At 46.6% G+C, this 12,501-nt stretch overlaps 1 protein-coding gene across 1 annotated transcript in view; it reads left to right on the top strand.

The window, feature by feature from the left end:
* The window catches only part of LRRC9 (leucine rich repeat containing 9), a 1,004,248-nt gene that overhangs the window by 490,917 nt on the left and 500,830 nt on the right, over positions 1-12,501 (top strand). Inside the window, 1 exon segment of the mRNA XM_029598189.1 lies at positions 1,952-2,076. Coding sequence (XP_029454049.1) covers positions 1,952-2,076 — 125 coding nt within the window.

The raw sequence follows: 12,501 nt of genomic DNA, 5'->3' as shown, positions 1-12,501 counted from the left end.
TATATGTGTATATTGGACATAGTAAATATATGTCAGAGAGAGAAAGCAAGACCTAGTGCTGGTTAGGAGGGTTATGTGCTCTGGGAGGGGAGTCCTGTACCTGCTGTTGGCCAGTGTGGAGAGGAATGTTTAAGATAAGAGAGAGGGAGGGAGACCTATGCTAGGCATGAGAAAGAGAGAGACATTTTGTATGCATGGGAAAAGATAGAGAGGGGAAATGAGGTTAAAGGGAGAAAGAAGTAAGATACCTCTATAGATAGTAATAAGGTATGGGAGCAGGGAGGAACCCACATAGATGGGAAGATCTTTGAGGCAGGGAATTATTGTACCTGAATTCTAAATATGCTGTAATCTGCATTACTTGGTCAGAGTCTTCTACAATATTGTGAGCTGTATTTCTATTTAAATTATAGTAATAATTTGTAATATTGCATCTATGTAAAAGTATTTGCATATTCAAATTAATTTCTGCTACTTATATATGCAAATAATTGCAAATTCTGTCCTGATGTTGTCCTCCTTTTTGGAGATAAGTGTTCTCCTTTCCTGGTACTCTGAGTTGTCCACCCTAATGGAGGGAGCCGGGGGTACGAGAAGGTTATTGGGTGGCCACAGAGGTCATTGTTTGAGTCAAAGAGATTGAGGGGAGGATTCTAGTCTGGAAATCCAAGTTAATGCAAGCTACTAAAGCCTCTGAAGTTAGACATTCTGAGATATACTTTGCCTTTGTGGCAATAGAAGTCATGTCTTAGACATTCATACTGGATAATATATCCAGTGTTGATACCTAATGAGGAGTTCTAAATTAGATTTTTTTTAAACTAACCATAATATCAGTGTACTGAGGAACTTCTGGTTTTCTTAATAAGGTAAAAAAAAATTATGATGAAGTCCATATTCAAAAGCATTCAAAAGCATTTAATCAGCTAACGAAAAAGTTACTGGCTAAATTAATATTTGAACTCATCTGGCTAAATTCTAGCCAGCTAATAAGTTAGGAGGCTAGAATTTAGCCAAATAAGTTAGGGGTGTAACTAAGAGGAGTTGAGTTAGCTGGATAAGTTTAGTCAGCAAATTTTGCTATCCAGACTCTCTGGGGCGGATTTTCAGAGCCCTGCGCACCGGTGCGCCTATGTTCAATAGGCCTACCTGCGCGCGCAGACCCCGGGACTCGCGTAAGTCCCGGGGTTTTCCAAGGGGGGCGTGTCGGGGGCGTGTCGAGGGGGCGGGCCCGATCCGCGCGGCGTTTTCGGGGCGGGACGTAGCGTTTCGGGGGCGGGCCTGGGGGGCGTGGTTACGGCCCGGGGCGGTCCGGGGGCGTGGCCGCGCCCTCCGGACCCGCCCCCAGGTCACGTCCCGGCGCGCTAGCGGCCCGCTGGCACGCGGGGATTTATGTCTCCCTCCGGGAGGCGTAAATCCCCCGACAAAGGTAAGGGGGGGGGTTTAGACAGGGCCGGGCGGGTGGGTTAGGTAGGGGAAGGGAGGGGAAGGTGAGGGGAGGGCAAAAGAAAGTTCCCTCCGAGGCCGCTCCGATTTTGGAGCGGCCTTGGAGGGAACTGAGGTAGGCTGCGCGGCTTGGCGCACGCCGGCTATACGGAATCGATAGCCTTGCGCGCGCCGATCCCGGATTTTAGCGGCTACGCGCGTATCTACTAAAATCCAGCATACTTTTGTTTGCGCCTGATGCGCCAACAAAAGTACGCCAAATCGCGCTATTTGAAAATCTACCCCTCTGAGTATGAACCTCAGAATTACTCAAGAAGCACAAGCTCTGAGACAAAATACTTTGTGTATCTTAGGAGGGAATGCAATAAAGAACATCTAACTGCACATCCAGTTATGCCTTATTGTTACTTCAGTGCATATACAATTCTCAACAGCCTCACAGATGCCTACTTTTGAACATCCATTTTAGCAAATACACATTCAGTTAATAACTTTTCTGTTATAGAAACAATATGCTCCTCCAAGGAACATACAAACTGTGACTGCAGTCTTCGACAGTGTGAGTGGTTTGTGTTTGATCATCAGCTTGTCTTGCCAGAGTACATCGTTGAATTTGAGTACATTACGCTGGTAAGGTGAATGTTAATTCTTAATTCAAATTGTTTGTAACAAAGATATATGGGGCATTTTTCAATAGATATATGGTTGCTTTTAATTTCCATATTTTATTTACTTATGTATTGATTTATAGTCTGCTTTTCTGCACTTCAAATGCTAAAAGCATCTGTGTATTTTGCATCTGCTATATGTGTGGGCAGCTGATTAGAGGTAAAACTGCATAAACATTTGAAAATGCAAATTTATGTGCGCTATTTACTCACCCAACTTAAACAACTCCTGGGAACTCCTCTTCTCTTGGGTAAAAATATGTACATTAAAGAAACCAACACATACCTTTAGTCAGACTGAGTGAAGAAAGTTTTCAGATAGTCTAATTACCCCTATAAATCATTATCATCACTTTGTTTATGGCATTCTTTTCCACCAAGAGAGTTCAAAGCAAGTTACAATTAGTTAAGCAATAAGCAGATACAATGGGTCAGATAAGAAAAGTAAAACAGAACAGTTCACTGGCATTTAAATACATGATGGCTCCAAAAGGGGAATTTACAGTATGTCCCATTAGTACGGAGGGTGAAAGGGAAAGCAAACTTGAGTCAGTGAGGTAGATTGATTCATATTGTGTTTAGTCAAAATATCCTGTACAGGTAAGCTGGGGGCTGTTCAACAGATCTAAAAGTGGTATAGATGTCAAGTCTCTGAGGCTCTGAGCATAGGTTATGGTGAAGTTTAGATAATGGTCGCGGGTTGTAGAAGCGCTAACTAATCCCCTTATGCAATAAGGGATTAGGCCCTCTACAACGCACGTCCAATGCGGCATGAAACTAATAGCGCTCATCACATGCAAATGCAAGTGAGTGAGCCTATTAGTTATTCACTCCCAATGCAAGAAATAAATGTGCATCCAGGACGCACATTTTTGCAATCAGAAATTAGCACCTGCCCAGAGCAGGCATTAATTGCTGAGCACTCCTTAAACTAGTACAGAAAAGCAGAAAAAAATAGGAGGAAAAGCAAAACTAAATTAACTTAAAAAAAAAAGTTTAAAAAAAAACCGCTGGTAGTCGGATGCAGGAAACAGACGCTCAACTGACAAGCGTCCGTTTCCTGCACTTCCTGGCTGTGCGACTGTGCAGCATTTAGGGAAACCGATGCCGATAAATTTGGCATTGGTTTTCCTAACCGGTGGATGGCCGACGCCAACTGAGCTCTTGTTAACAAGGAGGCACTAATGTGACCCCTAATTTAAATATTGCATGGTACCCCCAGGAGGGGTGCGTTATGAAAGCGGACGCTGATTGTTTAGCACCTACTTTCTGCGCTTAATTATTGCATCGGCCCCAATGTGTCTATTTGCAAATGATATTAATGACTGGCACAAAATGCCTCAAACATCCAAGTTTTTATCAGTTTACTGAAGTATAGGAGGTCAGAGGCCAGCCTAATGTGAAGGGATAGGGCGTTCCCAGATGTCAAGTGTCTGAAACTCTGAGTGTAGGTTATGGTGAGGTTCAGATAATGTATCTGTTTGCAAATGATATTAATGACTGGCACAAAATGCTTCTTCAAACAGCCAAATTTTTACCAGTTTACTGAAGTATAAGAGGTCAGAGGCCAGCCTAATGTGAGGGAGTAGGAAATTCCAAAGGGTTGGGAGAGAGCCTGCAAAAACTTTGTTCCTAGTGCTTGTGAAGTGCGTAGTTCTCGTGGGTGTAGGCAAGCCTCTAACAGTGAACATAGGGCATGATTTTAATTAGCATTTACTCGAGTAAAACCGGGTTTTACTCGAGTAAATGCGCTTTACTCAAGTAAGTTGGCTTTTGAAAGTTGCTACAATAGTATGCTACATTTATGTGCGTAACTCCTTTGAAAATTATCTACATAGTGAGAGAGAGGGTTTATAGGGGTGAGGGAGCTGATGAAATAGATGGGTCAGATCTTTGAGGGATTTGTAGGTCAGGATCAGGATCTTACATTTAGTACAGTTGAGTGTTGGTAGCCAGTATAAGCTTTTCAGGACTGGGTTTTTTGGTCAAATTATATACCCTCATTATCAGGTGGGCTGGACCATTTTGTATGTTGGTTTGGAGGTGTTGGGGATTCCCACATGCAGTGAGTTACAGTCATTCAGGTGAGAGATAACAGTTGCACAAATAGCAGTATGAAAGCAACATTTTTTAGAGTTGGCGAAGGTGGAAGAAAACTGTTTTGGCTACTGCATGGACCTGGGTTTTAGTGGTAAATTGGATATCTAATATGAAACCTAGACTTAGGACTTGTGAGCTGACAATAAGAATTGTTCCATCAAGAATCATTATGGGGAGAGAAGGATTGGGATCTTTTTTCCCAATTCACCACATCTCTGTTTTTTGGAGGCTGAGGCTTAGTTCATTTTAGTGTAGCCAATTGGAGATTTTCTCTAAGAATCTATTGAAGTAAGTGATGATGTGATCCTGATTTTTGCAAATTGGGATTAAGAGTTGGATATCATCAGTATAGGAATAGTGGGTGATGTGGCAGTCTCTGATGAATTCTCACAAAGGAGCTAGGTATATATTTAATAATGTGGGTAAGAGAATGGAACCTTAAGGTATTCTGGAGGAAAGTGAGTGGGGTTTAGAGAAAGCTGTTCCCATGGAGATAGTTTGAGTGTGGTCTTGAAGAAGAGATGAGAATCAGACAAAGTGCTGGGTCAGCCATTTCTATATTACGCAACTAGGTGAGAAGTAGCTTGTTGTCTAGCAAGAGGATGAGTAAAGCTCAGTTCCCCTGGTCAACACAGAGTTGGAGTTCATCCGCCAAGCTTAATAGTGTGGTTTCAGTATTATAGTGTGGTCTAAAGGCTGACTAGAAGAGGTCAAAAGTGTTTGTAGGGTGCAAGTGATCAGAAGCTGTGATAGAACTGCTTTTTCTATGTCTTAGGAAGGAGGGGTTTGAGATGGTTCAGTAGCTGTTCAGGTCATTGAGGTCAAGGTTAGCCTTCTTCAGAGTGGATCTCATGACTGCAACTTTTAGGCTACTTGGTAGATGGGCTTCTGCTAGTCAGGTATTAGTTATGACCTGGATGCTGTGGAGCAGTTCATGTTTAGCCTGTTTATTAAGCCAGGAGGGCAGGGATCATCTGAGCAATTATTTGGTCTGATACTGGTGAGTTGGGAGTGGATGTCTTCTATTGATAATAGATAGAAGGTGGTCAAGGAATGTGATAGCAGAGTCAGTTTTACCTGTGATGGGTTTTGTATTGGAGTTCAATCTGGTTCAGTCTGAAAGCGAATGATCTTCTCTAGCTTGTTACAGTGAAGGAGGAAGGTAACAGGAAAGAAATCCCAAAACTTTTTTATGATTCAGAATTGTTCTCTTGGTCAGTGGTTCCCAAACTGAGGTTCATGGACCCCTAAGGTTCTTGAGACCTTCAAAAGGGTCTGTTGGAAGAGAAGCAATCATAGGGAAGATATCAAAGTGTTGCGCTTCCTGACCGCGTTCGCTCCGCGACCGGGCCTGCTCACCTTTCTCGTCCGTCCACGAGCTCTGGGCTCTCACACGCCGCAGCCAGTTCGTGGCATACCCAGCTCCCCTGCATTCAGGCTCCTGTCCAGGCCTCATGGTGGGGCTCAGCGTCCTCCATGGCGTCGGCCACACCCCTAGGCGCGCGCAGACCGCCCAGCCTCTTAAAGGGGCAGGGGTGGATCCCACCTCCGTGGCGCGCCCTGATTGATGTCTGTATTAAAGGAAGTGGTCTGACACCACTTCCTCGCCTTGGCAATCGGGTCGTACACTCCGGTGTCTCTAGTTTGCCTTTCAGTGTCTCTTGTTCTAGCGTCTCCTGTTCCAGCATCTCCTGTGTCTCCTGTTCCAGCATCTCCTGTTCCTTCATCTCTCCATCCCTGGTAGTAACCTTCGGACTGATCTCACGGTACTGACCATTGCTTGCTCCTGACTACTCTTGATTGGTGCCTGGACCTGACCTCTGCCTGTTCCCTGACTACTCCTGATCACTGCCTGACCACTGACCACTCCTGATCGCTGCCTGGAACTTGAACTCTGCCTGACCACTGACTTCTGATCGCTGCCTGGAGCATGACCTCTGCCTGACCTGACTACTTCCGGATTGACTACAGGTACTGACCCCTGCTTCGACTGACCATTCTGAACTGTTACTCTGGCCCTAATCCTTGCTATACACTCAGACTCTCTGTTCTGGCCTCCTGTGACTTCTGGACATTCTTGTTTGGACATTGACCACGCACCCTTGTTTGTGGTGGGCACTCCTCTGCACTTCCTCTAAGAGACCCTGTGAGGCCCACCTAACCAAGTGGCCCGGGTAACCAAGGGCTCAACCTGAGGAAACACCGGGTTGCTATTGGTGAAGCTCCAGCTAGCCTCTGTTTCCTCTTGTGCTCCGCCTCCTGGTGGCAGGCGCTCTCCGGGTCCAACAGGAGGGCCATACCAATCCTGCACCAGGTCAAGGGTCCACCTCCAGCTCAACACAAAGTACATATGCTGAGAAAAAGAACAGGCTGATCTCACTGCTGAGGAGCTTTCTCTAACACTACTGCTGCATGATCCTACTACCTAAATCCCACACTGCTCATGTTAAAGAGAAGAAGAAGATCAGGGTCTTGAAGAGCCCTAACTAGTATGGAGAGGAGGAGGGGAAGAGTACAGCTGATTGCCATCATAAAGTGCTTGAGGCAGAGAAGAGTGGGGCTGATTGTCATCTTGAAGAGCCCGAACCAATTTAGAGGAGCAAGGAAGAGTGGGGCTGATTGCCAGTGTAAGGAGCCTGAACCAGCATGGAGAGAAGACAGGGAAGAGTGCAGCTGATTTTCACCATGAGAAGCCTGAAATCTACACCAAGAGGAGAAAGGGAAGCGTTCTGCTGCCAGCATTTTGATTAGCCACTGCTCCATACAACCTGAGGAGTGTTTCTTTGGACTGCTGCATGTGCTTTGGCTGCCTTGTTGGCCTGACAGTGAGAGAGAAAAGCAGTAATAAGTAATATGGCCATGAGAGGGGGAAGGAAGATAAGCGAAGGGGTCATTAGGGGGGAAAGCACTACTATTACTATTACTACTACTAGACACTTCTGTAGTGCTACTTGACATATGCAGTGCTGTATAAAAACATAAGAGACAGTCCCTGCTTAGTAGAGTACTCTGGGTAGGGGAAGGAAAACAAGCACTGGATGAGGGGCTAGTGAGCAGAAGAAAGAGCACTCAGGAAGTAGCTGCGGGGGTGGGAGAGCAGGAGGGAGTAAGGAGCATAGGAGGAAAAGCACTTGGATAGTAGCCTTATGGGAGAGGTGGGCAGGATGGAGAGAAATGGAGAAGGGACCACAGGGGAGAGAGGACAGAAGGGAAGGCACTCAGGAAGGGGCCATGGGAAGAGAGCAGGAGGCAGAATACTTAGGAAGGGGCCAAGAGTGGAAGAAGCAGGGCAGGAGGCAAAAAAGTCAGAAGATGGTCATGGTGGGAAGGCAGGAAGAAAAAAACTGGGGAAGGGCTGGAAAGAGTAAAGGGAGGGCAAGAGGAAACGCACTTAGGATCATGGGGAAAGGGCATGAGAGAGAGATGACCACCAGGAATCATGAGGAAGGTGGAAGGATATAGTTGCCAAGGATCAAGGCAGGGGATGGGAGTGACAAACAACCACTAAGGATCATTTTCAAACCCTGCATATAAAGCCTGTGGGTACTAATGTACCTTCTGTTACGAGCGCGCGCGGGCGCGGTCGTCTCGGGCGGGTGGTGAGCCCTTGGGCCACGGCAGGACCCCAGGAGGAGCCCAAGGCCACACCGTGGGAGGTGAGCTGAGCAGGCATGGTGAGCCAGGCAGGCAGGAACAGAAGCAGGGAGTCCGACCCTCAGCCGGACCTGCATGCCCATGGTAGCCAACATGGGGAAGTTGACTAATGAACGGTCCTCCGACTGTTCCCGGCCCTTTCGGACCTGCCGCAGGGAACGGCAATGGGCAGCAGGCCGGACAGAGGTGAGGGCAGACAGAGTCCTTAAACAGAAGACATCAAACGGGGCAGAAGCAGGCTGAAGCAAGACGAAGACATCAGGACAAGGGCTGAAGCGAGACACAGGAAAGGTCCAGGCGAGCAGGAACTCCGATGCTGGGATACTCACATCCGAAGCCCCCTCGGCTGGCAGAAGCTCAAGAGCCCGAGGGACGAATCCCTCCTGTTGGCCACTCCAGGGCCCAACAGGACAGAAGGCTCAGGAACCAGGTCAAGGCAGAGACAGGTAGACATCCGGACAAGGGCTGAAGCAGACACTGAAGACAAGGCTGGACGGGAACATTGCACTGTCCATCAGGGCGCCCTACTCAGCCCGCCCGTGGGACTGAGTCGCGGACCACCCTGTCCCAGACGCGCCCTACACAGCCTAGGAAGGCTGGTCACGGACCACGCTGAGAAGGAGGGCACGGGGAAGACCCAGGCGAACAGGAACTCCGATGCTGGGATACTCACATCCGAAGCCCTTACGGCTGGCAGGCACAGGAACAAACATCTAGGCAGAGACACTGGACAGGGATCCATCAAAGCATAAGTGATCACGGAAGACCTGGATCAGCAAGTATACAGACGACTGTAGGACCTGATCGAAGGCCGAAGACAAGCAGGAGTCGGAGTCACGGACCGGAGTCAAGGCAGGCTGAAGACAAGCAGGAGTCGGAGTCACGGACCGGAGTCAAGGCAGGCTGAAGACAAGCAGGAGTCGGAGTCACGGACCGGAGTCAAGGCAGGCTGAAGACAAGCAGGAGTCGGAGTCACGGACCGGAGTCAAGGCAGGCTGAAGACAAGCAGGAGTCGGAGTCACGGACCGGAGTCAAGGCAGGCTGACGACAAGCAGGAGTCGTAGTCACGGAGGACCTGGATCGGCAGGGTTACAGACTACTGTAGAGCCCGATCCGAAGGCCAAGACACAGTGAACAGAAAGTCCTTAAATACTGGAGGTAGAAGGCAACTCCCTGGGAGGAGCTTGCCAGGACCGCCCACCGCTGGTCCTATAACTAGGGTAGAGAGCTGCGGGCCAGCCCCTAGGGAAGGGCGTCGCCCAACAGGAAGTCCAAACACTGAGGCTGCAAGCCACAGGCACAGCTAGGCCTCTCAGGCCCTGGAGCAAGTCCTGGACGATGCGCAGGCGAGGCCCAGGCTTCAGAGCGGCCTCTGGAGGAAGGTAAGAGACCTCCTGCAGCGCCACTGGCATTGGAATTTTCAAAGGGAAACTCTACAGGGAGTTTCATTTAAATTTGCTTGCAGGCCCATGGCTATAAAGTTGACTGCTGGGGGAGAGGCTGAAAAGGTGAGAGTCTGGTGCGGAGGGGCTGGAGAGAAAGATTGGTGAGGAAAGAAAGAGAGATTGGAGGTTGGGTAGCTGAGGTGAGATAAATACTGGTGGGTCTGGACTAGTTGAGTGTGAGGTAAGGACTATAAGCATCCTTATAGCTGAATGGGAGAAATTGGTGGATTGGCAACTGGCAGAGAGAGAAACTAGTGAGAAATGGTTTCTAAGAACGAGAGGGCTTAGAAGGATAGAAACTGGGGTGGAACAGGCAAGATAGAGGAGTGAGATACTGGTATAGAAGAACTGAAGAAAAGTAAAATTGTTGGGGAAAGACTAGAGAGGAGACTCTGAGGGAGGGAGAGAGTGGTGAAGGAGGGCTAGAGAAAGGGATTGATCCATAGAGGCTAGAGAGAGAAAGACTGGTGGGATAGGCTCTGGGGTAAAGAAAGACTAGTGAGGATGGGACAAGAAAGAGAGAGATTTGTGGGGAGGGTCTGGGGAAAGAGACTTGAGGGATGGGAGTGAGCAGGAGAGGGAAGGGAGAGCCTTGTGGGTGGGTAGAGAAACTGCGGAAAGACTTGTGATGGGAGACAGACTTTCGAGAAGAGGGACTAGTGGGAAGGACTCGGGGAAAGAGAGACTTGTGAGGCCAGGGTGAGGGGGTCCCTAAATCTTTTGGATGTTGAAAAGTGTCCCTTTCCTTGACCGCCTTTCATCCATAATCAATAGAAGACATCAACTCCCTACTCACCACTCTCAGACCAACTACCTGCTCAGCTGATCCTTGCCCCTCCTGGCTTATTAAGCAGGTTAAACATGGACTACTTCACCACATCCAGGCCATAACTAACATCTCACAAGCAGAAGCCCAACCACCAAGTGGTCTAAAAAGAGCAATCGTGAAACCCACACTGAAGAAGGCTAACCTTGACCCCAGTGACCTGAACAGCTACCCCCTGTCTTGCATCTCCCCATCCTAAGTAAAGTAATTGAAAAAGCAGTTCTATCACAGGTATGGGATCACTTGCATACCGCAAATGCCCTTGACACTTTCTAGTCAGGCTTTAGATCACATTATGAAGGCTACCTCCACCTCCATCTTTACTTGGTATTGGGTGTGAGCAAAGGAGTAGGCTGCAGGACAGATTTGGTAAAATTGAGGAGTATCTGTGTCTTGTGCTTAAGTTTCTGTGAGGCACAAGATGACTGCATGTTTATCTATAAGTAGGTCATGGAGAAGGCTAATCTTGTTGTGGATGGAGTGAATATTCAGGAGCGGTGTTTTTGTTCAAGGGAGATCATTTTGCTGAGGAGGTACGCCATTTCACTATTAGGTGTCTCTCGGTGGGTGGAGGAGACATCTGTGCAGGGTCTTCACTCTTTGATGGTTGGATTTATAATGAGGTGCGTGCTTACCTTGGCCAGTAATGATATATATTGGATAGGTAGGAGGGCTGGAAATTAGATTCCATGTATAGCACATCTTGTGGGTGGGCATGGTGGTGGAAATGTGAGGTTGCAAGTGGTTCAAGGAGAGTGTATGGGTGGGTATAGTCACGTTTAATAGAGCATGGGTACACCCAGGTTTCTACTGCTAGTTGAGGTAGGCAGTAGGACTATCTAACCTTCTGGCTGCACACTTTGAAAATTGTCCTCCCCACGACTTAACAGTTTCCAGTTCTGAGAACTTGTCTGCTGTAAGTCCAAAAATATGCACTTTTAATTATGAAGTAGTATTCAAGCCATTTATGTACATAAAATCTAATTTCATGCTTGTAAATGGCTCTTACAGTAAATGCAGGGGCTCTGTTCAAGTAAAAGTAGGTTATATGCATACTTTTACATGAACTGCAGAGAGGCGTTCCGGTGTGTATATGTGGAGTTAGGTAAGAGTTGGAACATGCGCGCACACTTTTTGGAGGTAATTTTCAAAGAACTGTGTGTGGGTTGCACTTATAAAAATAGCATATACACACACATAAATAACATGTATGTGTGTATTAGGGATGTGCATTCGTTGCAACATTCATTTCATTTGCTACAGCGGTATGTGTGTACCTCGCAGATTTATAATACACGTATAAGAACAAATGGTGTGCTCATAACTCATTAATAAACATACCTGCGTATTTATCGTACGCACCTTTTAGGTGCGTACGATAAATCTGCGGTTTACGCACATACTGATGCAACAAATAAAACAAATGGAGCAATGAATGCACATCCCTAGTGCATATATACTATTATATAAACCTCAAGAGTACATGAGTACTTGCAATATCACACATAAACAGGAAAAAAGGGGCGATTTAAGGGTGTTCCAGGGCAGGGGTCAGAAGTACACACATAAGTTGCTATTTTGTAAACTGTATGTACACAACTTGTGTGAACACTTTTACACCTGCTGATTGACTCATGCAATTGAATCAGACTTGTCCTTTGCAGTTTTTGGCTGAGATGTCTGGGTGAAATGATGGAAGTTCAGGGTGAAGTGCTAGAGGGACAAAGTAAACTGGTGGAGGTATCAGCAAGCTGGTGATTACAGTACATGTACAATTACTTTCAGAAGTGAAGTATGCACATGCTTTATAAAATGCTTCCATGTTTAATTCTGGGTTATTATGTGCAAATTGCTACAGTTATTGCAAGCATAAAATATACAGTTTATGCATTTTTTTTAAAGGGTTAAAGAAAGTATGTATGTTCCTGCTTTACAAATATCCGCATGTACTGTAACATACACCCATACTCTTGGGGCAGAAATATGCAGAAATTTAGAAACTGTAAGGGTCCCTTTGAGGCTAGTTGGTAAAATACTAGCAGAAATCTCCGAACACCAACTTACGTGCGCAAATGAAAGAAAGATAGTGAGACATCAGTGTGTATGGGTTATTTACTCAAAATGTATAAACTGCAAAGATCTTGAAGGTCTGCTGGATGGAATATTTTCGTTGTCCCATCAGCATGGCAGATTAGGTGGAAGAAACACAAGCAATGGTTTTTACTAGGGATGTGCAGACAAAAAGTAGTCGTTGAATCGGTGATACGTTTTCTTGGAGGGTCGATTCCGTTGAATATGGAAGTATGGAGAATCCATAAGTTGAGGATCTGTTCATACTTTTCCCGGTTCCCTAAATAAAAAT

The sequence above is a fragment of the Rhinatrema bivittatum genome, chromosome 4 (genome assembly GCF_901001135.1).
Source record: "Rhinatrema bivittatum chromosome 4, aRhiBiv1.1, whole genome shotgun sequence".
Taxonomy (NCBI): Eukaryota; Metazoa; Chordata; class Amphibia; order Gymnophiona; family Rhinatrematidae; genus Rhinatrema; species Rhinatrema bivittatum.
The sequence above is the reverse complement of the archived record's forward strand: the minus strand, read 5'-3'. Positions and strand labels throughout refer to the sequence as shown.